The sequence below is a fragment of the Arachis hypogaea genome, chromosome 18, assembly GCF_003086295.3.
Source record: "Arachis hypogaea cultivar Tifrunner chromosome 18, arahy.Tifrunner.gnm2.J5K5, whole genome shotgun sequence".
In the NCBI taxonomy this organism is placed as follows: Eukaryota; Viridiplantae; Streptophyta; class Magnoliopsida; order Fabales; family Fabaceae; genus Arachis; species Arachis hypogaea.
In genome coordinates this window covers 44,490,884-44,516,536 of record NC_092053.1, presented here as the reverse complement: position 1 = coordinate 44,516,536, position 25,653 = coordinate 44,490,884, and the positions used below count along the sequence as shown (strand labels likewise).

The window sequence follows — 25,653 nt, the reverse complement described above, 5'->3', positions numbered from 1 at the left end:
AACAAAACACATTGAATTCATTTTTGGATCCAAATAAACCTCAATTAAACTAAGAATTGAACCGAAATTACTTAAGGAATAAAAAGTTTGGTCAATACTTATCAGTAGTATCAAGTGAACCTCAATTAACACACAAATGAATCAAAATAAATTAAGAAATAAACCAAAATTATTTAATGATGGTATCAGAGAAAATCAGAACTAATAAAGATGTTTACAAAATATTGGTGTTATCGGTGATGACGATAACGAAACAGGAAAAGAAGAAGAAGAAGGAGGAGGAAGAAGAGGAGGAGGAGGAGGAGGAGGATGAGGAGGAGGAGGAGGAGGAGGAGGAGGAGGAGGAGAAGGGAAGAAAAATGACCTGCATACGCGAATTTGGAAGAAGAAGAAAGAGAAGGAGAAGGAAGGAGAGAAAGAGAAGGAGATGGAAACGGAGAAGGAGAAAGAGAAGGAAGTGCGTGATTTGAAAAGTTGTTATAGCAACTTGGTTAGACTTGGTAAAGTGTTTTGCTTGGATGTAAAGCTTTATTGATAAAATAATCCCAGCCAAAATAAAATAAAATAAAATAAAATAATAATTATTACTAATGAATGCATTGGAGGCAAAATTTCATTATGACAAAATGATAATGGGAACCCTCCTAAATATTTTATAAAAAAATGAGACTATTTATTTCAAGCTCAATTTTTTGGATATAGAATCAGATAATGTGTTGTTCCTGAATATGGAGAACGGGTGTGTTTATAAAGTATATAGAGCCATTCTTTTTTAAATTCAGAAGCGCAAATCGGATGCACCAATTTGGGGGAGGGAGAAAACTAAGACTCGGATTTTAGGATAGCAGAAACTAAAATTAGGTAGTTCACAAATTAGAGCCTTTAAATTATGTGGTGACTAATTTCTTTTTACCAAATCATTGGATTAGTTAGTAATAAAAAAATATAAAATCTGAAACCAAATCGGTGGACTAGTTTTGCAAATTAAAAAAAAAAATAATTTTGTAAAATTTAAATCTGAAGCTCAGATTTATTAACAAATATATACTCATGGACCACTTGCAAAAACTTCATCTTCTTCTTCGTTCTTTGCCATTTTTTCGTTTTGAGTGAGTTTCTTTTTTACTTTTGGCTATATGAACTACTAGTGAACTCATCTTCTTCTTCGTTCTTTGCCATTTTTTCGTTTTGAGTGAGTTTCTTTTTTACTTTTGCCTATATGAACTACTAGTGAAGCATTGTTTCTTCTTTGTTCTTTAGTATGATTATTATAAGATTCTTTATGTAATTAGTGATGTTTAACTGTATTTGTAGAATAATAATAAGATTAGTATTATTTAGTCATATATCAAATATAGACCGTATTAATGCGTAGATTTTATGGTTTTGTTTATTTTGTTATTTTATATGTGTAATTTTATAAATTTATAAAACATATTGAAATATATAAAATGTATACGTATATATTTATATATATGTGTAATTAAAAATTTAAAATTTAATTATATGTTTCGATTATATATTTTTATATGTTTAATATATTGTATATTTATATATTTAAAACGTATATATTTATATTATGTATATACATATTTAAAATGTACTTCTAACTATGGAAGCATTTATATATATGTTATATGCTAAAATAGATAATGTATTTAAGTTATATATATTTATATTATTTATATTATAGGTATTATATATTTAAAAGGGTAAAGTATACTTTTTGTCCCTGAAATTTACTAAAAGTTTTAAAATTACCCTTAAGTTTCAATTTGTTTCAATTTTATCCCAGAAGTTTTCGAATTGCATCAATTTTATCCCTGAACGTTAACAGCGTTGAAATCACTAACAGACGTTAATGACATGGCAATCAAGGAGTTCCATGTGGCAACTATGTGTGTGACTCATTTATAAAACGATTTTTTAAATAATTTTTAATTTTTGTTTTTAAAAATTTATATTATAAAAATGAAATAGGTAAAAATCCCATCATGAAACCCTAAAATTAACTTCTTCGTTTACGTCTGCATCTTCTTCTTCTTCATTCTCTGTAAGAATAAGAAACCCTAAGGAATGGCTTCCCAAGGCTCTGTATCATCACAAAAAAGTAGTCGGCGACGACGAACGCTGACATGCAACTGTGGTGAACCCCCTGTATTGAGATGGTCGAAGACACCAGAAAATCCCGGCCGGAGATTTTGGGGCTGTGTATACTTTGATGTAAGCTTGAGTGCTTTCTTATTTTTGATGTCTTCCTGAGTTTCTTCAATTTCTTTTTTTTTTGTGTTTATGTTGTAGATTGGGAAGGAGTGCGCTTTTTTTTCCTGGGCGGATGGAGTTGCAAAGATAGAAGAGGCTGAGGTTGCAAGGTTGAAGATGAAGATTTCCACCTTGAAGGCTAAATTAGTTTATGCCAAATGCAAACTGTTGGTGGCTGTTATTTTGGGTGTGTTGGGTTGGTTTATGGTGATTCTAATGGTTTATTTGAGGGTGAAGAATGTAACCCATTTGAGGTTAGGGTACTAATGCGTTTGGGACAGATGAGAATAGCAGAAGTAAGAATAGGATGGCTGTTTGTAATCAGTTACAAAACTGTACTCAACTCGAAAACTTGTTAATGTTGTTGTCCTTGAAGTTTAATTTATGTTTCAAAAGTATCCCTAAAAGGATTAAAATAGTTTGGCACTAAAATTGGCATTAAGAACCTGTTGTGACAAAGACAAACTCTAATTAAAATTTGCATGAATGAATTAATCACATTAGTCATTATCAAAATAACATAAGTTGTTAATCAACATAATCTCTAATTAACATAAGTCATAACCAAAGTAAAAACTGAATTACATAAGTGATCAGCAAAATAATTCAGCAACAAAGAAAGAGTTGGAGTCATAGGTCATAAGTCATAATACAAAATGCCAACATTGTTCAAGCTTTCAAAAGAAACACCAATTACAAGAAGTGACACAACTAAGACCCTGTGAGAGCACTCTGAGTTTGACTCCCTTGTGATGAGGGTTGTCCCTGTGCAGTTGAAGTGGAGTTGCTCCTAAGGATTCTAGTTGGTCTTGGTGGCTGGAATTTTTTGTGTGCAGTTGGTTGGGTATTAGGCGTTGCTGCAACATTGGCCAACCTGGTCCTCTTATGCGCTGAGCCAGTAGATCCAGCTTTCTTAGCAGTGCTGTGCTGGGATGGTGATGATGTAGCAGTTCCAGCATTATTGTTTTGGGCTGACGATGTGGCAGCAGTTGTTTTCTATGATGGACATGAACAAAAAACAGCCAGTTACAGTTAAAAAAAGGTAAACAGCATTAGAAACAGTCTTATGTATGGAACCATATCCAATAGACAAGTACTCACGGTTGGTCTTCTAAGAGGGCAGCCTCGCTTGTTGTGACCCAATTTTAGACAATGAGAGCATTTTTGTTGTAACCCCAGCCTAGAAGTACTTGGGCCCTGTGGTTCTTCACCCTTCCCTCTTGCTCTTTTCTTCTTAGGACTCCCAATTGGCACTCTGTGTGGTGGAGGAACCACATCTGGATGAGTAGTTCTCTCCCACATTGTATGTCCATTACAAGGGTTAATCATGGGGGCATAACAAGCCACATAAGCAGCTTTAGTGTAACAACTTGCAACATATTTTCTAATATCATCTTTAGCACAATTAATTGCACTAAATGCATGTGGACAAGGTAAACCTGTCAGTTGAAACTTTCTACAAGTACATTCTTTCTTCAGAAGATCTACTACAAATTTGTCCCTGCCTCTTATGACTTCAAATTTTGAAATTCCGGCAGCAACTGGGGACCACCACCTAGAAGCATCTATTTCCTTTTGTAACTTAAGCTTAATCCTAGGAAGAATATCATCCTTATACTTCTCAATAAGTACCCTATTTTCAGCCCATCTCTTCATCAAATAAACTCTAATATCCTCAAGCATTGTCAATATAGGTTTTTCCCTTGATTCAACAATTGCAGAGTTGAAGCTTTCACACATATTATTGACAAGTGCATCACATTTAGGATAGAATTCAAACCTTGATTTAGTCCAATACTTTGGACGAATTCCTATCAAGTGTCGATAGGCACCCTCACTAATCGCTCGGATTTCCATCAACTCCTTTTCCCATGCTGCTAGATATGTGCATTTTGCAGCTCTCCACATCCTTTTTTTAAGATTCAGTCCTGAAAATATTTTTTTGAAGTTGGCATAGAGGTGTCTCACACAGAATCTGTGATCAACACCTGGAAGTAGTTCATCAAAAGTTGGCACCAAGCCCTGTTCGTGCAAAATGCACAATTTTAATATAATGCTCAAATAATGTTTAATACACCAGCAAAGACCAGAGTACAATTTTAATATCATGATTATAGTTATCAAGACTAATTAAAATTTCCTATGAATACAGTTTGATACAGCAGCAACTACCCTCATATAATACAATGATGAACTACCCTCACATAATACAGTTTGATTCAGAAGCCAAATGATGAACTAATTCACTGCAAAATCTTAATATACTATAATACAGTGCAAAATCTTAATTACACTAAAATATAGGTTAGTAGATTACCTTTTGTTGGTCAGACATGAATGTGCTACGAAGTAATTTCTCCGCTCCTATATCATCAATTAGGTTTGAGAGGAACCACGTCCATGAATCTTTTGTCTCAGCCTCCACGACTGCATATGCGATTGGTAGCATATGGTCATTCGGATCCCACCCCATAGCAACCAATAGCCATCCTCCATATGGTGTCGTCAAGAAGCAACCATCAAGCCCTATCATAGGCCTACACTTCATGAAACTCTCCTTGCAAGCCTTTAAACAAATGTAAATCCTATGAAATTGTGGACTTAAGTCAAGTGATGTATCGGGGTGCTCAGTTTGGGCTGCTGGAGGTAATTGGACTTTCAGCTTCACAGATGAACCAGGATTCGTGCGCAGCAACTCATGGCAATAGTCGTAAAGTCTTCTATACTACTCCCTAAACGTTCCATTAATATCAACCAGTGCAATCTGCTTGGCCCGAAATGCCTTTGCTCTTGAAATCTGCACATTCCACTTTCTAAGGATCCTGCTTTGTATGGTGCCCAACTTCAACTTGGGATTCTCTTCTACTTTCCTCCTGAAGACCTTCGCCAGCCACTTCGACTTCATCACTTTTATGTCAAATACAGTGTTACAAGAATGATGATCATTAATAGTTCTTAGCTGCCAACTATCTTCATTGGCCATCTTCACCGCATATGCAAACCATTCACACCCATCTCCACACTTAGCCCTCACCCGAACATTGTCCACCACTGGAAATTTTATGTTTCTCCCAGTATGAACAGCATATGATGTCACAGCTTCCTTGAACTCCTCTCTTGTTGCATAGAGAGTTCCAGCCTCCCACTTATACATGCTCATATCCTTCAACTCCTTGTGAATGGGAAATTTCTTCTTGCTGGCTTCGTCATCCTCACTCGATACCTCCTCCAACTCATCACTGTTCAGACCTTCACCATCGCTTAAACGAGAGCTCTTTCTCTTTCCAACAGCCACCTTTTGAGTTTTCTTTAACTTCTCTACAGCACTCTTACTTTTCTTAGACTTTCTTATATCTTGGTGCATCTCCCCAATAGTTATATCAACATCAAACAGCCCATCATCACCATAATAATCATCTTCACTATCACTAAAATGAAGATCAGAATTAGCCTCATAATCTGGGTCATCAGAGTCATCCTCTTCTTCACTATTGTCCCCATCACCAACATTCTGTAGCACTTCTTCAGCATTTAAATGGACATCAACTAATCCTTGCATTTGGGCCTCCATATCCACCCCTTCACATTGGGCTTCTACTTCAATATTTTGGGCCTGTCTAATATCACTTGGCCCACTATCAGCATCCACACGCTCTTCCTCAACAACCTTGCTGCCACCCCCAACATCTAAATAACCAATGTCGTAACAAAAATCATCAGGGATTGAAGCCTTATGCACAACATACAAATCAACCACCTTTTTTTCAACTCCTATATTTGCCATTTCCATTGCTTCTTCATCACCTTTCAACAACTTCAACCCTTCTAATCCTAGTTCAGTATCTTTATACCACAGTTCCCCAATGTTCTCAGCAATGTACCCAAGTTTTCTAACCACATCATAAGCCTCTATAACACTCCATCTATCTCTGTCACACCAGTCAACCATTGTCACCTCACCATCAACATACTCAGTTTTACCTTTATCACTACAAAACCTACCCCTGTGATGAACTCTAACACTAAAATCATCCATCCTGCCGTTATAAAAATATTTTCAGACCAAAGAACAGAGTAACTAATCATTCAAAAATATAGACCATGTAAAAGTTATATTTTTCAGAAAAACTGAACAGAAATCCCTCAATCCCTGAATGCCATAGAACCCTAACAGCAATCAAGACTGATAAAGAAAAACGCTAAATCCTAACTGTTCAAACATGCAGTACCAAGATTGATCAGAATGGTGGCCTACCTCGTCGGAAACCTTGATCAGAATGGTGCTACTCCAGACTGAATTGTTGATGACTGAATGCTATCCCAGACTCCTCCCTCAGTCTCGATGGCGTCCCAGCATGCGCCGTCCTGCCCCTCGTCGCGGCGGACTGAAGAAAACGGTGCGTCGTCTGACCACCCAGCAAGCTTCCTCGAGTGATTCTGTTTCCCTGGCTGTGTTCCTTCGTGCCAAAGGGAAGATAAAAGGCTTATGTTTGAAAAAGGAAGGCAATTCGTTTACTGGGGTAGTGGGGTTACTCAGCCATGGGTATTTTGGGGGTTTCACCTTTTTTGCCACATCACACACTAAACTTTGCCATATCACTAACGTCTGTTACTAATTTAAACGGCGTCAACTTAAAGGATAAAATTGATGCAATTCGAAAACTTCTGGGATAAAATTGAAACAAATTGAAACTTAGGGGTAATTTTGAAACTTTTAGTAAACTTCAGGGACAAAAAGTATACTTTACCCTATTTAAAATTTAAAATGTATATATATCGATTTCATTCTTTATTTATGTGTAATCATATTTATTTAGTAATGTTATATATATTTAAAGTTTAAATTGTATATTTATTTATGATATATATTATATATTTTATACTAATTATATAAAATTTAAAATCTATGTATATATTTATACATTTATTTACACTACAGGAAACACGGAGGATAGCGGTAACAAATTGCTTGCGGTTTTTCTATCTGCTGCAATTTCTCAAGATAATTGTGATTGGCATCCGATCTCTTCAATGTGACACAAAATCAATTTGGATAGTGTCGATTCAATGAAGTTCCACCGCTAACCCTAACCCAATTTCACCCAAAATTAGTTCAAAACTTCAAATTACCCAAAATATATAGTGGAGAACCCGTGAAATGAGAGTGGAGCCTTGTTCTCTACTCCACAGTGCGCCGCTGTGTCACTGTGGAGTCGCGTGGCTGCTGACTCACCCTCCTCTCACCGCCGCTTCTCTCACCGTGATGCTGGCGCTAAAGCACAATCTGAAGGTGAACAAGCCCGTGCTATGCAAGAATTTGAAGCACTCTGTGTTGTACTGATCCTTTGATTAGATCCAGGTATTTAATCCGCCGTTTGACGTGGTTTTGGCGACAAACGTGGTTTACATGAGGAGTATAGCACTTGATTTCTGCCATGGAAGCCCTGGTGTACGAAGACGGCGTCGTGTTTCTCGGGTACTAGGGGAGGTCTCCGAGTTGCACAAGAAGTTCTGGGAGATGTGCGATGAGGTTTTCGATATCAAGAAGGCCCCTCGTGACCACCTATATCCTGAATATGCGTACGAGGAGACTGGTGTTTTTCTCTTGCGGAAGGAGAAGAAGAAGCAGTGATTTCGGTAAGCTTTCTAAATGAATTTTTAGAAATGCTTGAACTTGTTCACTCCTATGTCCTCCAAATCGAATTTACTAGTTGAGTTTTATAATTCAAGTTTTGTATACATTAGAAACTCATTGCAGATAGATTATTTTTAACAGGGTAAAAAAGTTGTGTTCATGCTCGCATTTGTGTTCGGTGTACCCAATGCTTGTCAAAGAAAGATATTTGTAGACTTCTGATGAATGGAAAAATTGATGGTATAGAATTTCACAAATGAAATCTCGTCGTAAGTATAGTTTCTAAACCAACAATAATCCTTTCATACAAAAATTTGTTTGTCACAAGTACAAACCCCTAATAAAACTAATAACCGAAGTATTTAAACCTCGGGTCGTCTCTCAAAGGAATTGCAGGGTAGTGTTCTTGTTATTGGTTACGAGTTGTATATTTTGGGATTTTGGGTGAGAGGTAAGAAAATTAAATTGCAAAGGAGTTCAAATGATAAAAAGGTCTTGGCAAGGTTTGGTGGTCAAGGATCTCTATCCTTATCACTAACCACAATATGATAATTGCAAGGATCAATCCCATTAAATCATCCTCTAACAAGTAGAGAAAAGTCAAATGAGCTATATCAATCCATGTCCTTAAGTCCTAGCTATTCACTAATTGAATTAATGAGAGCTAGAGTCAATGGGTATCAATCATCAATCACTCGGACATTAGTAACTCAAGAATTCCTAAGTTACCATCCCAAGCTAAGCACAAAAAATTCTACTCTAACAGCCTTCCAAGTATTTTGTCAAATACTTGGAAGGCATAAAAGGAAAGCATAGTAAATTGACAACAAGAATGAAATCTAACAACTACTAATTGCAAAGAATTAACAACAACAATCAAAGAAAGCACAATTAACATGAATTACCTCAAATTGCATTAAAAGAAAGTAAAAGGAACAAGAATGTGTCAACAACAAAGTATACAAAATAGAGGAAATTACAATAAAAGAATAGAAGAACAAGATGTAGCAACAAGAAATTGAAAGGTAAGAGTAGATAAAAGCAAGAATTAAAGCCTAGATCTAAGAAATTCTAATCTAACCCTAATCCTAATTCTAGAGAGAAGAGAGAGTTTCTCTCTCTAGAAAACTTAACTAAAACTAAACTAAAGTGTATGGATGAATGAATTGATGCCTCTCCCCTTCAATCCTTGGTCCTTTTAGCCTTTTCCCGCCAAAATTCAGCGCAAAACTGGGCTAGGAGCACTTCTGAGTTCGTCAAGCACGATTTCACTAAAGAAGTCACGTGTGAGCATCGACGCGTACGCGTCATGTACGCATGTGCATCCTGGAGTTTTACGATCCACGCGTGCCCGTCTGTTGCATGTGTGCGTGGATGAGTGCATCCCAAATCTTTGGTTTTCCATGTGTTCTCCACTTTGCATGCTTTCCTCTTCAATCCTTTGATCCATTCCTTGCCTTTTCAACCTGAATTCACTTAACAAACAAATCAAGGCATCTAGTGAAATCAAAGGTGAATTAAAATCAGCAAATTAAGGGCCTAAAAGCATGTTTTCACACTTAAGCACAAATTAAGGAAGAATCACAAAATCATGCTATTCCATTGAATAAATGTGTAGAAAGGTTGATAAAATAATCTAAATTCAACACAAGATAAACCCTAAAAACGGGGTTTATCAACCTCGCCACACTTAAACAATAGCCTATCCTCATGCTAAACCAAGAAGGAAACAAGGGGTATGACATTTATCCAATGCATCTAAACTATATGCAACCTATCTATATGCATGCAATTACTTGGTCAAAACAAATCAACTTCCAAGAAAACATATGCAAGCACAAGGGCTAAAGCAATAGTGATTAAACTCAACCCACAATTGCATTGAACTATCAAAAGATTTACAAACTTGCAAGAAAAGGGATGATAGTGGTAAATACATGTAATTGAGCAATCGAACCCTCACCAGATGTGTATCCGCTCTAGTCACTCAAGTGTTTGGGGGTTGATTCACTCAATTCTCCCCTAATCATGCTTTCCAAGATTTGTTCTTCATCTAACAATCAACAATCATTCAATGCATGCATACAAATATCATGAGGACTTTCTCAAAGGTTGTAATGGAGCTAGGGTCAAGGTAGGGTCATATATGGTCAAGTGGACTAAAATTTGAATCTTTCATTAACCTAAACTTTCCCACCTAGCCTATGTAACAACCTATACAATTCAAAGCTAACCTAACTACCCATTCTTCACTTTTCACATACTCATGCATTTTCTTTTCATTTCACCACACCTATGCATTGATTTTTATTGAAATTTACTTTGGGGTATTTTGTCCCCTTTTTATTGTTTTTCTTTCTTTTCTTTCTTTTTCTATTTTTTTCTTTATTTTCTCTTTTTTTTTCCATAGCTATTTTTTCTTTTGTTTTTCTCATTTTTTTTCTTTCTTTCAAGCTATATACAAGAATATCAATGCATAAGGTCTAACATTTGATTAATACATGAGTATGCACCCAATTCCCAAATATAGAAATATAAAACACCCTTTTATCCCAACCAATGTTCCCAAATCTCCCTAAACTTGAATAATAAACACTCTCACTAGCCTAAGCTAATCAAAGATCCAAATAAGAGACATTTATTATTTTTCACTTTAGGCTTGTAATGTGCTAAAATAAAGAACAATTGGGTTGAGCATAAGCTCAAAGTTGGTTAACAATGGAAGATAAAAGGTAGGCTATTTGGATATGTGAGCTTTATGAAACAATGGCCTCAATCATATAAGAGCATGTATACAAGGAATAATGGACATCTAGAATTAAACAAATCAAAGATCACAATCATAGAAAGAGAACAATTTCACATAAGAAGGAAAATAAGTGGTTATAAGATGTAACCACACTATTAGGCTCAAATCTCACAAGCTTGTGTTCTTAGCCCAAAAACATGATTCACAAAATATATACTTCAAGCAAGTTCCACAAAAATTTTCAATCAATTGGGGTGGTGCCCTATAGATAAATTCTTCGGAAAATTTCATTGTTTGACTAAGCTTATTATATGTATCCTAAATGCAATGTTGTGATTGAGAAAATAAAAAAAAATCCTTAGTTTATCCTCTTTGTTCAATCAAACCAAATTTCTTATGTGACAAGGGTAAACCAAGCTCCAATAATCCAAAATTTTCAAATCACAACCACTAAACTAAAATAACTACATATATATATATACTATCAACTACAAATGCAAATCCAACTAAAAATATGAAATGTATACTAACCAAGGTGCAAAATGCAACAAACTAAAATAAAAGTATCCAAGGTACTAATATATACAATAATCCCAAAAAGTGCAATAAAGATAAAGTGGAAAATACTATAAGTAACAAAAAAACAAGAGATAAATGTCCAAAATGTAACCCAAAATAGCAACTCCACCAACGGTGATGACGGTGACCTCCCTACACATAGAATGAAGCATCGTCCTCGATGCTACTGCTCGGACTCGGGGTGAGGGTCAACAGTCGCATCTGGCTGGGGCTGAGGCTGTGGCTCCACGGAGGCCTGCTGTGCCTCTGGGGTAGCCTGGGTCTGAGTAGGTGCCTCTGGTTGCTGAGCCTACTCCTCCTCATGCTCCTCCTCCTCTACGGAAGAAGGGTCGGAATCAGGGGACATCTCGGCGCCCAGTGCTACTAGTATCTGATCCACACGATCAAGGCGGCGCATGATGCAACGCTCGCTGCGTTCCATGAATCGGAAAAGACGCTGTACCAGTATGTATGTCGGCTGGGGTGCTGGTGGTGGTGCTAGTACAATAGGTGCTGCTGGTGCTGTAGATGGTCCTGCTGCAGCTGAAGAAGATGAAGGGCCAAGTGTCGCTGCTGCTGAGGCTCTAGCTCTGAATTGATGTCGGGCTGGAGGTTTCTCATGCACCCATGTCCCCCACGGAATAAAGCTCTCCTTTCCATGGACTGGGGGTGGTGACTAATCATCCGCTCTCCATGGGACACCGGCTCGCTGAGCCATCTTAGTGACCAAAGTCAGGAATTGGAGTGTGCCTCGGACATGTGCTCGCCACATAAATCTCCTGATCAGTCGGGAAAAGTATAGCTCTTTTCCCTCCATAATACAGCCAATCAGGACGAGCATGTCCACCGGGATCTCAGTAAAGTGCGTGGTAGGCATGACATAATGAGTCAGAATTTGCTGCCTTGTCCTAGCCTCCCTCGTCAAGTGGACAAATAGCATCCCCTTGGGCTTAGTCTGGTCAACATCCATCTCCCAAGGGGCGTCCGGGGTAGCAACTATACTCCTCAGTGCATCATAGTCATATGTCATACAGTGCATCTCCACCTCAGCCAGCTGAAATGCATCTTTCTCACGAACTTTGGGGTGATAGCGGAGTGCATCCTCAATGTCAGCTTCTGTAATCAGAATCTATCCTCCTCTCAGGTAAACTGATCCCAGGGTTGGTCTGAATAAATTACAGTAAAACTCCTGAATGCATGACGTGTTCACCCGAGTTAGCTCCCTATCAACAAAAGCTAGGCCCATCCCCTCAATACGTGTCTCAATAGATTGCCTCAGATCGGAAGGAATGGCCAGTTTCTTCTCTATGTTGAGGTTCCTCTGCCGAATGGTCGGGAGGCGGAGCTCACAGTACAGATTAGGGAACCTATCTATGTCAATAGAAGGTAGTAGCTGGTTTGCTTTCTCCTGCTCTGAAAGAGGGTTTTTGGCATAATCAGAGAATAGAGAAGCAGTGGAAGATTGAGATTTCTTCCATTTTCTAGAGGTAACCTTTGCTTTTCCTCTATCAGACATCTTGGAAGAAAATAGAAATCACAGGATATAAAAAATTAAGCCAAGTAGAGGAATATAAAGCAAGGAATTAAGCACATACAGAGAACAGATAACAAGAGGATTGACATATTCATGAAGTGAGTCAAAAAGAAGAAAACTCTTGGAATGCAAGAAAATAGAGCTCAACACCAAATAGGATACAAACCAAGAATTCCATGCAATAGCAGTAAAATACTTGTTTGTTAAGCCGCACAATAATCATCATGCCTCGAAGAATATAGAAGAGTTAATGTAAAAACTAAAAACAAGAATTAGAGAGTCAACAAAGTTGAAAGTTAGAAAACTAGGTTAGAAATCAGTGGCATGACAAATACGGGACTTAACTACAAAAAGCTCAAAAAGTATATAAAGAACAAGCATACTCACATTCATGAGTGTGATGCAAGTCATTGATGATGAAATATAGAATTGCATAAAAGCATACAATAGGAAACCAAGTCATCATCAATGTCATGGTCACTAGGTTTATAACAATTGGTGTTGCCAAATTAGAAGTTGAATTAAACAATGGAAAATGGTTACATGAGTGGAAATGCACCAATAGTTACAACTCAGCAGAACATCATTCAAAAAGAACGAGATTAGGCCGCTTGAAAGTTTAGAAAGCGCTTCAATGGTCAAAGAGAAGAGTATTAGTGAAAATGACCATGAAGGGTAAAGAATGGACCTAACTCACATAATTTAAAACATTCAAGAGGTTCAACATGATTTGGGTAATCAAGGTCCTAATTGCCTCAAAATTCGAGCAATTAGTCCCTTTGATTTCGTCAATGCACATAAAAAGGGAACCAAGATACAATACGGGAATGCTGAGACAAATCAGCTTAAGAAATGAACTTGGTATGAGTCAAATGAGTCTTAATTCAAAGAATGCCAAGTTCAGTTCCTAAGCTACAGTTAATAATAGGAAAGTTTTCGAAAATTTTGGCAGCATTCCAGCAGTAAATCGGGTGTTCCCAGATAACAAACAGTAGCAACAACAGTGTCATATGAGTTCAGAGTAAATCAAGCATGTAGAACAATTAACCACTCATATGGTTAGGCCATCAAGCAAAATTACATAGAGAAACTCAGCAAGGCAGCAAACAAGCAATTCATATGAACCAAAAATCAACACAACAGTGACAAGATATGCACAAAACATCACACCATCACCATACAGCAAAGCAAGTTTACTCAGTTATTTCGGATAACAAGAACGAAGTACTTATCAGGCCTAGAATCCTCTAACCACAACCTAGCTACCTAACCTCATACAATTCTATCTAACCTAATCAATAACTAATAGCATGTAAAACTAACTAAAAGAAAATTAAAACAGAACAATAAGTAGTAAACAGGGGAAGACAGGGAACCTGGAGTGAGAGGGGCAGAAACGGAAATATAAGAGAAAAGGGAAACGATTGGAATGCAGTGCTACCCTGTGGTGGCGGTGGCTTAGCTCACGGCGGTGCTAAGAGGGCGGAGGACAGAGCAGAAGAACAGGGCAGGTGATAGGGCAGAGCGAGGGTGCACCAAATTGACCTGGTCGCGGTGGTTGACTGAGGGAAAGAGAATAGTTGGTGGTGGTTGTAGTGAGTCACCGGTGGAAATGGGTGGCCGCGGTGGCGATCGGGTCAGGGGCAGGGAGATGAAACGGTGAGAAAGGGGGAAAGAAGGTAAGAAAGGGGAGACAAAAGAAAAGAGGAAGGAAGAGGGTGATAGGGTGGTCGACGGCGGTGGTTAGGCGCCGGATGGTGGGTGGCGGTTCTGGAAGGGGAAGGTAATAGTGGTTCTAGGCTCGGAGGGAGGCGAAGAGGGAATGGAACATTAGAAGGGGAAAGGTTGTGATGCCAGGGCATTTTGGCCAGTTTCACTGACCTTTTCTTTACTGTTTTTAGGATAGTTTCATGCATTTCCTTAGGAAATAAGCTAGTTTGGGTAGATATTCACTTACATCTTGATTCAAGCATACATTGTGCACTTTACATGATTTCATGAGGATTTTGCATGAATTTAAGGACAAATTAGATGTTGCATTTCCCATGACTTGGACTAGAACTTTGATGCACTTTATTGCTTGATTTCAGGACAAAGGAAGCAAAGAAGAACCATATTAGTGGCTACGTTAGTTACAATAACGTTAACACTAACGTGGAATGGGAGTAACTTGCAAAGTTAATGAGAAAAGTGATTGCCAATAACGCTCTCGAAGCTATCATTGCCCACGTTCAGAGTCACGTTAACTAAGTTAACGTGAACTCTAACGTGGAAGAAAGGAAATGGAGCCAACATTAGTGACACTTAACATTATCACTAACATTGGACCAAGCTCATAAGTGGCCACATTAGTCACCACGTTAACTTAGTTAACGTGGCCTCTAACGTTAAGAAGAAAGGGGGGAAGCCAACGTTAGTGTCATTCAACATTATCACTAACGTTGGCCAAGTCACACTAGGCCATGTTAACTCCCACGTTAACCTAGTTAACGTGGAAGCTAACGTGAGGAAGGGAGGTGACGCCAATGTTAGTGACACCCAACATTGTCACTAATGTTGGAAGGAGCCCACACATGCCACCATGAGCCACGTTAACTCCTACGTTAACTTAGTTAACGTGGAAGCTAACGTGGATAAGGGAACGTTGAACCAACGTTAGTGACACTCAACTTTGTCACTAACGTTGGAGATGGCTAGCATAGGCCACGTTAGAAGCCACGCTAACCTAGTTAACCTGGACTCTAACGTGAGAGCTAAGGGGCACATTGGAACGTTAGTGACAATGTTAAGTGTCACTAACGTTCTCGAAGGTTGGCAAGCCTACGTTAAAAGAGCCATGTTAACTAAGTTAACGTGGACTCTAACGTAGGGAAGGAGGAGGCTTCTCAACGTTATTGGAAAAGTTGAGTCCCAATAACGTGGGCGAAGGACAAAGAGGCAACGTTAGTGGCAACGTTTGTGCCACTAACGTTGAGGTTAACGTGGCTCTTACTTGGGTAAGGAACGTTAGTGAAAAAGTTGAATGTCACTAACGTTCTCGAACCCATATTTTCACTGAACGTTAACACCACTAACGTCCTGAGCAAAAGTCTCTGCCCACTTCACACTTTCTCTCTGTAAGTAAAGCCAAGCCCAATGAAGAAGATAACTGCTTCAAACTCAAGATCCAAAGGCCCAGACCCAAGACTTGAAGAACCAACTAGAAGAGTAGAAGAGTAGTATATATAGGAGTAGCTTTGAATTAATTTAGGAGTTGGAAAATATAGGGAGCCTCTGGGCATAGAATTACTCTATGTATTTACTTTCTCTGCACTTCTAGTTTTTCATCATGTATTCTCCATCTTTGTTTTCATTTTCCAGAGCTATGAACAACTAAACCCCTTTCATTGGGTTAGGGATCTCTGTTGTAATTTGATGGATCAATACTAGTTTTCATTATTCTTCTTCTATCTTTTCTCTTGATTTTACTTGAAAGCTTTCGATCTTCATCCAATTGGGTAGTTATCTTGGAAAAGAAGCTATTCATACTTGGATCTCTTCTGAACCTTGAAAGAGGAATGAAGAGATCAAGCTAGAAATGCTTTCTCATGTTGGACCAAATTGGGTTTGGATGGATATGTGACTATAATCCTCTCAACACTTGATTTGGGAAATGGATGTGGTATAATCAGTGACCATACTTCATCTTCTCATGAGAAATTGACCAAGGAATTGGCTATTGATCAAGATTTGAGAGATTGAATTATAAGAAATTATAATTCAATCACTTAAGATTGCCAAGGAGATCAATGAGTGCATTGATTGAGGAAGAGATGAAAATGAAATTGATTCGGAGAATACAACATCTCCTAAGCCCAATGAACTTCCCATTTCTGATCTTACCCATTCTCTTTATTTTCTGTTACTTACTTTTATGAGCAATTCCCCCATTTCCATTTACAATTCTGCAATTTACTTCAGTCATTTACTTTCAGTTCTTTAATTCTAGCATTTACTTTTTCTGTCATTTACCTTCCCACCATTTTATTTTCTGTAATTCTAAACTCAAATCCTGGATTCGCTCAACTAGAACATTCCTCTAATTAATGTTGCTTGATCAATCAATCCTTGTGGGATTCGACCTCACTCTATTGTGAGTTTTTACTTGACGACAAATTCGGTACACTTGCCGAAGGAAATTTGTTGCGAGACAAGTTTTCCGTGCATCAAGTTTATGGCGCCATTGCCGGGGATTGATTGTGCATCAACAATGATTAAATTGGAGGATAACTAGATTGAGCATTTTATTTTTGTTTGATTTAATTTTCTATTTGAGTCATTTACTTTCTGTTTTAGTTAATTTCTTCCCTTCCCCCAACTTTTTCTTTGTTATTTACCATTCATTTCACTAACCCACTAACTGTTTGATATATTGCATCACTCACACTAACAGTAACTCTTACAGATATACTTTCTGCACCTATTCTCTTTGCTTGTACTTGTTGGTTGTATGACAGGGAGAAGAAGCGGGGCTTCAACTTCCTTTGATTCTGAACCTGAGAGAACCTTCCTTAGACTAAGGAGGGAGGCAAGAGAAAAACATGTAGTTGGTGCTGAAGAAGAGGAGGAACACTTTGAGGAATACTTTGAACCAAACATGGAAGAAAACATGGGAAACCATCATGAAGAAGAGGCTCACAACCATGGCGGAAGAGGTCGAGCAAATCATGCTGGGGAGGATAGAAGAGTTTTAGGCTCTTACATCAATCCAAACCCAGGAAACTGTGGAAGTAGCATTCAAAAGCCAACCATCCATGCCAACAATATTGAACTAAAACCACAGCTCATCACCCTTATTCAGAACAACTGTTCGTTCAGAGGAAGTGTCTAAGAAGACCCCAATCAACATCTAACCTCCTTCCTGAGAATATGTGACACAGTAAAGTCTAATGGTGTTCATCCTGACGCCTATAGACTGCTCTTATTTCCATTCTCACTCAAGGATAAGGCAGCCAAGTGGCTGGAGTCTTTTCCAAGGGAGAGCTTGACAACTTGGGAAGATGTGGTGAACAAATTCTTAGCAAGATTTTACCCTCCTCAATGAATCAATAGGCTGAGAGCTGAGGTCCAAACTTTCAGGCAACAAGATGGTGAGACTCTATATGAAGCATGGGAGAGATTTAAAGACCTAACAAGGAGGTGCCCACCAGATATGTTCAATGAATGGGTGCAGCTGCACATTTTCTATGAAGAGCTCTCTTATGAGTCAAAGAAGGCGGTAGACCATTCATCCGGAGGATCTTTGAACAAGAAGAAGACCATTGAGGAGGCCATAGATGTCATTGAAACTGTAGCAGAGAATGACTATTTCTATGCTTCCGAAAGAGGGAACACTAGAGGAGTGATGGAGCTAAACAATGTAGATGCTCTGCTGGCTCAGAACAAGCTCATTACCCAGCAGCTGGCTGACCTCACCAAGAAGATGGAGAGGAACCAAGTAGCAGCAATCTCCACTTCATCAACAAACCAAGAAGGAGTGAATGAAGAAGCAGAAGGTAGTCAGGAGAAAGCCAACTACATTGGGAATTCACCTAGGCAAAACCATGATCCATACTCCAAGACCTACAACCCTGGATGGAGGAATCACCCAAACTTTGGGTGGGGAAATCAACAAGACCAAAGCCTTGATCAAAGACGCCCAAATCCAAACAATGCAGCCACCCAACACTTCACATCCAGACCATATCAACACCCCCATAACAACACCTCTCCACATTCATATCAAGGCCAGAATAACCCTCCTCAGCCTGACCTATCATCATTTGATGAAAGAATCTCAAGGATTGAGAATCTACTTGAAGGCATAAGCAAGGAGATTCAAGACAACAAGGTGTTCAAGGAGGAAGTGCGAGCCAGTTTCAAGAACCAGGGAGACACAATCAAGAGGTTGGAATCTCAAGTGGGGTATCTCTCTGAGCAAATTCCCAAACCCACAGATGGATTCCCAAGTGACACGGAGAAGAATCTGAGAGGTGAAACAAAGAAAGTAAGATGGGAAGACTGCAAGATGGTCACTATAAGTGATAAGGAGACTGAGGACAAGCTAAGCAAGCTGTCAGAACAACCTGAAGAAACCTCAGTAGAGGAAAGGGAAAAAGATTATCAAGAACCAGAAATCTCAAAACAGGAGCTGCTGAGACTCTATGCACCTTTTCCCCAACTGCTCAATGGTGCTGTGGAGAAGAGAATATACTCAAGATTTCTTGACTTGTTTGCATCTTTGCATGTGAACATACCGTTCATCAAGACTATCCAATAAATGCCTGCATACATCAAGTATATGAAGGAGCTGCTTCCTAGAAAAAGCTCACTCAAGGGAGGCCAAACTATAGTGATGAACAAGGAGTGCAGTGCCCTCATTCAACCGCAGTTGCCTATGAAAAGAAAAGATCCAGGGAGTTTTCATGTCCCCTGTGCCATAGGGGAAACAATGTTTGATAGAGCACTCTGTGATTTGGGAGCAAGCATAAACTTAATGCCCTTATCCCTGGTGAAGAGGCTGCAGATCAATGAGATATTGTCCACAGATGTAGTCATCAGGCTGGCTGACAAAACTCAAAAACAAGCAAGAGGGGTGGTGGAAAATTTGTTGTTAAAGGTGGAGAAATACTTTCTTCCCACAGACTTTGTCATCTTGGACATGGAAGAGAGTCACACTCACCCAATCATATTGGGAAGACCATTCCTAGCTACAGCCAGAGCACTCATAGATGTGGAGCGAGGGGAGCTAATATTGAGGATCCATGATGAACGACTCAGCTTTAATGTCTTCAAACTCTCACAAGAAGCAGACCAAGAAAACAAAGAACCAAGCAATGATCATAATGAGATGCTGACAGAGGAAACAAGCACTGAAGCACAACCAACAAATCTGAGAACCCCACTGAATGATGAACAAGGCAAACAGCAATTGTCACAGCTCAAGGAGAAGCTCGAGGAACCTAAACCACCAGAGGCATGTGAAGACAGCAACAAAATTTCCTTAGAAGAAGAAGTCGCCAAGAGCAAGGCAGCATCAAAAGGGACAAAGAAGAAGGTACCAAGGCTTCTCTCCAGGAGATAAAGTGATATCAGCTTACTTCCCAGATATCCCCCCTAATCTCCCCACTGTACCATCTCAGTTACCTAAGGTCTTCACTATCAACAGAGTTCTCTCCTTGGAACATGTAGAGATCATTGATACAACCAATGGATATAAGTCCAAAGCAAGAGGGGAGGACTTGAAGCATTATCAACCTCCCTGATGAAGGAGAAACGTCAAGCTAGTGACGCTAAAGAAGCGCTTCATGGGAGGCAACCCATGTTTTATTAGCTTTTACTAGTGAATAAGTCAATATTCATGAATTCCAACCTAAACTTGGTGAAGTCCTTATATTGCAGTATATAGTGAAGAACAAGTTTGGTGTTCAAAGCGTGCCAAGAAATCATGAATGCAACAGAGAGCATGCTAGTCTTGGAGCTTTGAACAGAACTTTTTATCACAGTGCTCCAAACTAAGTTTGGTGTCACCCCATGGTGCCACCAATGTGCATATAAGGATACACAGTTAGTTCGTTAGTTGGAGTTCATGAATAAACAAAATCTTTTCTTCTTTTTATCATTCTAGCCGAAAAGTTTAAAAACTTTTTATGATATTGATTTTTCTTACTTTATTTTTATAAGAAAAAGGAAAGGAGCATTGAAGGAGATAGATTGGACAATTAAAGGAAGAAGGTTCGGACACCACAAAAGGAAGGACTATGCACTTGTTCTAAAAAGGAAAGTCATTGGAAAATGTTGCCATTGATGAGCGGATAATTTATACGCTTTTTGGCATTGTTTTAGTATGTTTTTAGTAGAATCTAGTTACTTTTAGGGATGTTTTCATTAGTTTTTATGTTAAATTCACATTTCTGGACTTTACTATGAGTTTGTGTGTTTTTCTGTGATTTCAGGTATTTTCTGGGTGAAATTGAGGGACTTGAGCAAAAATCAGATTCAGAGGTTGAAGAAGGACTGCTGATGCTGTTGGATTCTGATCTCCCTACACTCAAAGTGGATTTTCTGGAGCTACAGAACTCAAAATGGCGCGCTTCCAATTGCGTTGGAAAGTAAACATCCAGGGCTTTCCAGAAATATATAATAGTTCATACTTTGGTCGAGTTTAGATGACGTAAAAGGGCGTTGAACGCCAGTTCTACGCTGCTGTCTGCAGTTAAACGCCAGAAACACGTCACAAGCCAGAGTTGAACGCCAGAAATATGTTACAAACTGGCGTTCAACTCCAAGATTGACCTCTACACGTGTAACATTCAAGCTCAGCCCAAGCACACACCAAGTGGGCCCCGGAAGTGGATTTATGCATCAATTACCTACTTCTATAAACCCTAGTAACTAGTTTATTATAAATAGGACTTTTTACTATTGTATTAGGCATCTTAGATCAGCTGTATGCTATCTTAGACTTTCATGGGGGCTGGCCATTCGGCCATGTCTAGACCATTATCACTTATGTAATTTCATACGGTAGAGTTTCTGCACTCCATAGATTAAGGTGTGGAGCTCTGCTGTTCCTCAAAGATTAATGCAAAGTACTACTGTTTTTCTATTCAATTCAACTTATTCCGCTTCTAAGATATTCATTCGCACTTCAACCTGAATGTGATTAACGTGACAATCATCATCATTCCCCCACGAACGCGTGCCTGACAACCACTTCCGTTCCACCTTAGATTGAATGAGTATCTCTTGGATCTCTTAATCAGATTCTTTGTGGTATAAGCTAGATTCATGGCGGCATTCATGAGAATCCGGAAAGTCTAAACCTTGTCTGTGGTATTCCGAGTAGGATTTTGGGATTGAATGACTGTGACGAACTTCAAACTCGCGAGTGCTGGGCGTAGTGACAGACGCAAAAGGAGGGTGAATCCTATTCCAGTATGATCGAGAACCTCAGATGATTAGCCGTGCTGTGACAGAGCATTTGGACCATTTTCACAAGAGGATGGGATGCAACCATTGACAAGGGTGATGCCTCCAGACGATTAGCCATGCAGTGACAGTGCATCGGACCATTTTCCAGAGAGTATAAAAAGTAGCCATTGATAACGGTGATGTCCTTACATAAAGCCAGCCATGGAAAGGAGTAGGATTGATTGGATGAAGACAGCAGGAAAGCAGAGGTTCAGAGGAACGAAAGCATCTCTATGCGCTTATCTGAAATTCTCACCAATGATTTACATAAGTATTTCTATCCTTATTTTATTATATAATTTTCGAAAACTCCATAACTATTTTATATCCGCCTGACTGAGATCTACAAGGTGACCATAGCTTGCTTCATACCAACAATCTCCGTGGGATCGACCCTTACTCACGTAAGGTTTATTACTTGGATGACCCAGTGCACTTGCTGGTTAGTTGTATCGAAGTTATGAATAAAAAACGATTTACTAAGACGTGCGTACAGAGTTTCTGGCGCCGTTGCCTGAGATCACAATTTTGTACACCAAGTTTTTGGCGCCGTTGCCGGGGATTGTTCGAGTTTGGACAACTAACGGTTCATCTTGTTGCTTAGATTGGGTAATTTTCTTCTTATTTTCAAAAATTTTCTCCTTTGTTTTCGAAAAAAAAAATTTAAAAAGAAAATGTGTTTTCAAAAAAATATATATTTTTCTTCAGAATTTTTAAGAATGAATTCTAGTGTTTCATGATGATTCGTTTAATCCTGGCTGGCTGTGAAGCCATGTCCAAATTCCTTTGGACTGAGGATTCAACTAATCACTTCAATGCATGTAATAGCATACTAAAGCTTGGCTGGCTATTAAGCCATGCCTAACCCTCAGATTGGAGCTTTAGACTAAAGAGCACAAGATTCCTGGAATTCATATTAAAAATTTTGGAATCCTTATTTTTCTTTTTTTCAAATAATTTTTGAAAAATCCAAAAAATTCATAAAATCATAAAAATAAAAAATATTTCATGTTTCTTGTTTGAGTCTTGAGTCAAGTTGAAAGTTTGGTGTCAATTGCATATTCATTTTGCAATTTTCGAAAAAATTCATGCATTCATAGTGTTCTTCATGATCTTCAAGTTGTTCTTGGTAAGTCTTCTTGTTTGATCTTGATGTTTTCTTGTTTTGTGTCTTTTCTTATTTTTCATATGCATTCTTGCATCCATAGAGTCTAAACATGAAAAATTTCTAAGATGGGTGTCTTGCATGTTTTCTTTGCATTAAAAATTTTTCAAAAATAAGTTCTTGATGTTCATCTTGACATTCAAAGTGTTCTTGGTGTTCATCTTGACATTCATAGCATTCTTGCATGCATTCATTGTTTTGATCCAAAATTTTCATGCATTGAATCTTTTTCATGTTTTTCCCTCTCATCATTAAAAATTCAAAAATAAAAAAAAAAATATCTTTCCATTTTTCACTCATAAATTCGAAAATTTGAGTTGACTTTTTCAAAACTTTTTAAAATCTAGTTGTTTTTATGAGTCAAATCAAATTTTCAATTTAAAAATCTTATCTTTTCAAAATCTTTTTCAAAAATCAAATCTTTTTCATTTTTCTTAGTTATTTTCGAAAATTTTAAAAATATTTTTCAAAAATCTTTTTCTTATCTTTATCTCCTAATTTTCAAAAATAACATCATCAATTAATGTTTTGATTCAAAAATTTCAAGTTTGTTACTTGCTTGTTAAGAAAAATAAAAAAATTTGAGTTCTAGAATCATATCCTGTGATTTCTTGTGAATCAAGTCATTAATTGTGATTTTAAAAATCAAATCTTTTTCAAAACTAATTTCAATCATATCTTTTCAAAAATATCTCTTTATCTTATCTTTTTCAAAATTTGATTTTAAAATATCTTTTCTAACTTCTTATCTTTTTATCTTTTCAAAATTGATTTTCAAATTTGTTTTAACTAACTAACTTTTTGTTTGTTTCTTATCTTTTTCAAAACCACCTAACTAACTCCCTCTCTCTCTAATTTTCGAAAATATCTTCCCTCTTTTTCAAAATTTCTTTTTAATTAACTAATTATTTTAATTTTTGATTTTAATTCTCGAAAATTACTAACCTTTTTCAAAAACTATTTTCGAAAATCACTAACTCTTTTTCAAAAATAATTTTAGAAAATTCTCCTTCTCTCTCATCTCCTTCTATTTATTTATTCATCTACTAACACCTCTCTTCATCCCACATCTCTGCTCTCCTTACCCTTGTGTTTCTTTCTTTACATTACATTCTTTTCTTCTTCTACTCACACAGGGGAACCTCTATACCTGTGGTAAAAAGGATCCCTATTATTATTTTTCTGTCCCTCTTTTTCATATGAGTAGGAGCAAGGACAAGAACATTCTTGTTGAAACAGATCTAGAACCTGAAAGGACTCTGAAGAGGAAACTAAGAGAAGCTAAATTACAACAATCCAGCAAGCACCTTTCAGAAATTTTCGAACAAGAAGAGGAGATGGCAGCCGAAAATAATAATAATGCAAGAGGGATGCTTGGTGACTTTACTGCACCTAATTCCAATTTACATGGAAGAAGCATCTCCATTCCTGCCATTGGAGCAAACAATTTTGAGCTTAAACCTCAATTAGTTTCTCTGATGCAGCAGAACTGCAAGTTTCATGGACTTCCATCTGAAGATCCTTTTCAGTTCTTAACTGAATTCTTGCAGATATGTGATACTGTTAAGACTAATGGAGTAGATCCTGAAGTCTACAGGCTCATGCTTTTCCCTTTTGCTGTATGAGACAGAGCTAGAATATGGTTGGACTCTCAACCTAAGGATAGCCTGAACTCTTGGGATAAGCTGGTCAAGGCTTTCTTAGCCAAGTTCTTTCCTCCTCAAAAGCTGAGTAAGCTTAGAGTGGATGTTCAGACCTTCAGACAGAAAGAAGGTGAATCCCTCTATGAAGCTTGGGAGAGATACAAAGAACTAACCAAAAAGTGTCCTTCTGACATGCTTTCAGAATGGACCATCCTGGATATATTCTATGATGGTCTATCTGAATTGGCTAAAATGTCATTGGATACTTTTGCAGGTGGATCCATTCACCTAAAGAAAACGCCTGCAGAAGCTCAAGAACTCATTGACATGGTTGCTAATAACTAATTCATGTACACTTCTGAGAGGAATCCTGTGAGTAATGGGATGCCTATGAAGAAGGGAGTTCTTGAAATTGATACTCTGAATGCCATACTGGCTCAGAATAAAATATTGATTCAGCAAGTCAATATGAATTCTCAGAGTCTGAATGGAATGCAAGCTGCATCCAACAGTACTCAAGAGGCATCTTCTGAAGAAGAAGCTTATGATCTTGAAAACCCTGCAATAGCAGAGGTGAATTACATGGGTGAACCTTATGGAAACACCTATAACCCCTCATGGAGAAATCACCCAAATCTCTCATGGAAGGATCAACAGAAGCCTCAACAAGGCTTTAATAATGGTGGAAGAAATAGGTTTAACAATAGTAAATCTTTTCCATCATCCACTCAGCAACAGACAAAGAACTCTGAACAAAATACCTCTAATTTAGCAAACTTTGTCTCTGATCTATCTAAGGCCACTGTAAGTTTCATGAATGAAACAAGGTCCTCCATTAGAAATTTGGAGGCACAAGTGGGCCAGCTGAGTAAAAGGATCACTGAAATCCCTCCTAGTACTCTCCCAAGCAATACAGAAGAAAATCCAAAAGGAGAGTGCAAGGCCATTGACATAGTCAACACGGCCGAACCTGGAGAGGAAGGGGAGAACGTAAATCCCAGTGAAGAAGACCTCCTGGGACGTCCAGTGATCAATAAGGAGTTTCCCTTTGAGGAACCAAAGGAATCTGAGACTTATCTAGAGACCGTAGAGATTCCATTGAACCTCCTTATGCCC

The 25,653-nt window shown here is 38.1% G+C and overlaps 2 protein-coding genes and 2 non-coding genes across 4 annotated transcripts; 1 reads left to right on the top strand and 3 right to left on the bottom strand.

The window, feature by feature from the left end:
• Window positions 1–2,973: 2,973 nt before the first annotated feature.
• On the bottom strand, window positions 2,974–4,795 carry LOC140181366 (uncharacterized). Its single transcript, XM_072224911.1, has 3 exons — window positions 4,580–4,795; window positions 3,364–4,284; window positions 2,974–3,258 (listed from the first exon to the last, which is right to left on the bottom strand). Exons 1-3 carry the CDS (start codon window positions 4,793–4,795, stop codon window positions 2,974–2,976), a joined length of 1,422 nt encoding a protein of 473 aa, XP_072081012.1.
• A 2,625-nt stretch (window positions 4,796–7,420) lies between these two features.
• Window positions 7,421–7,894, top strand: LOC112769979 (uncharacterized). The gene is made up of 2 exons (XM_025814417.1): window positions 7,421–7,552; window positions 7,616–7,894. The coding sequence occupies exons 1-2, from the start codon at window positions 7,421–7,423 to the stop codon at window positions 7,892–7,894; spliced, it is 411 nt and encodes a 136-aa protein (XP_025670202.1).
• Window positions 7,895–17,827: 9,933 nt separating this feature from the next.
• LOC112774263 (small nucleolar RNA R71) lies at window positions 17,828–17,934 on the bottom strand. Its single transcript, XR_003188758.1, has one exon. It is a non-coding gene; the product is annotated as a small nucleolar RNA R71 (small nucleolar RNA).
• Window positions 17,935–24,627: 6,693 nt separating this feature from the next.
• LOC112774841 (small nucleolar RNA R71) lies at window positions 24,628–24,735 on the bottom strand. The gene has a single exon (XR_003189300.1). It is a non-coding gene; the product is annotated as a small nucleolar RNA R71 (small nucleolar RNA).
• Between the last annotated feature and the right edge of the window lie 918 nt (window positions 24,736–25,653).

What these genes read in the sequence shown, in the direction of transcription:
- LOC140181366 (XM_072224911.1), bottom strand. Translation starts at nt 4,795, where the DNA reads ATGATAGGGCTTGATGGTTGCTTCTTGACGACACCATATGGAGGATGG. An exon ending in TCATGTCTGACCAACAAAAG is followed by an intron (nt 4,285 to 4,579) that starts GTAATCTACTAA and finishes TTGCACGAACAG; the next exon opens with GGCTTGGTGCCAACTTTTGA. An exon ending in GCCCTCTTAGAAGACCAACC is followed by an intron (nt 3,259 to 3,363) that starts GTGAGTACTTGT and finishes TGTCCATCATAG; the next exon opens with AAAACAACTGCTGCCACATC.
- LOC112769979 (XM_025814417.1), top strand. Translation starts at nt 7,421, where the DNA reads ATGAGAGTGGAGCCTTGTTCTCTACTCCACAGTGCGCCGCTGTGTCAC. An exon ending in CGCTAAAGCACAATCTGAAG is followed by an intron (nt 7,553 to 7,615) that starts GTGAACAAGCCC and finishes TCCTTTGATTAG; the next exon opens with ATCCAGGTATTTAATCCGCC.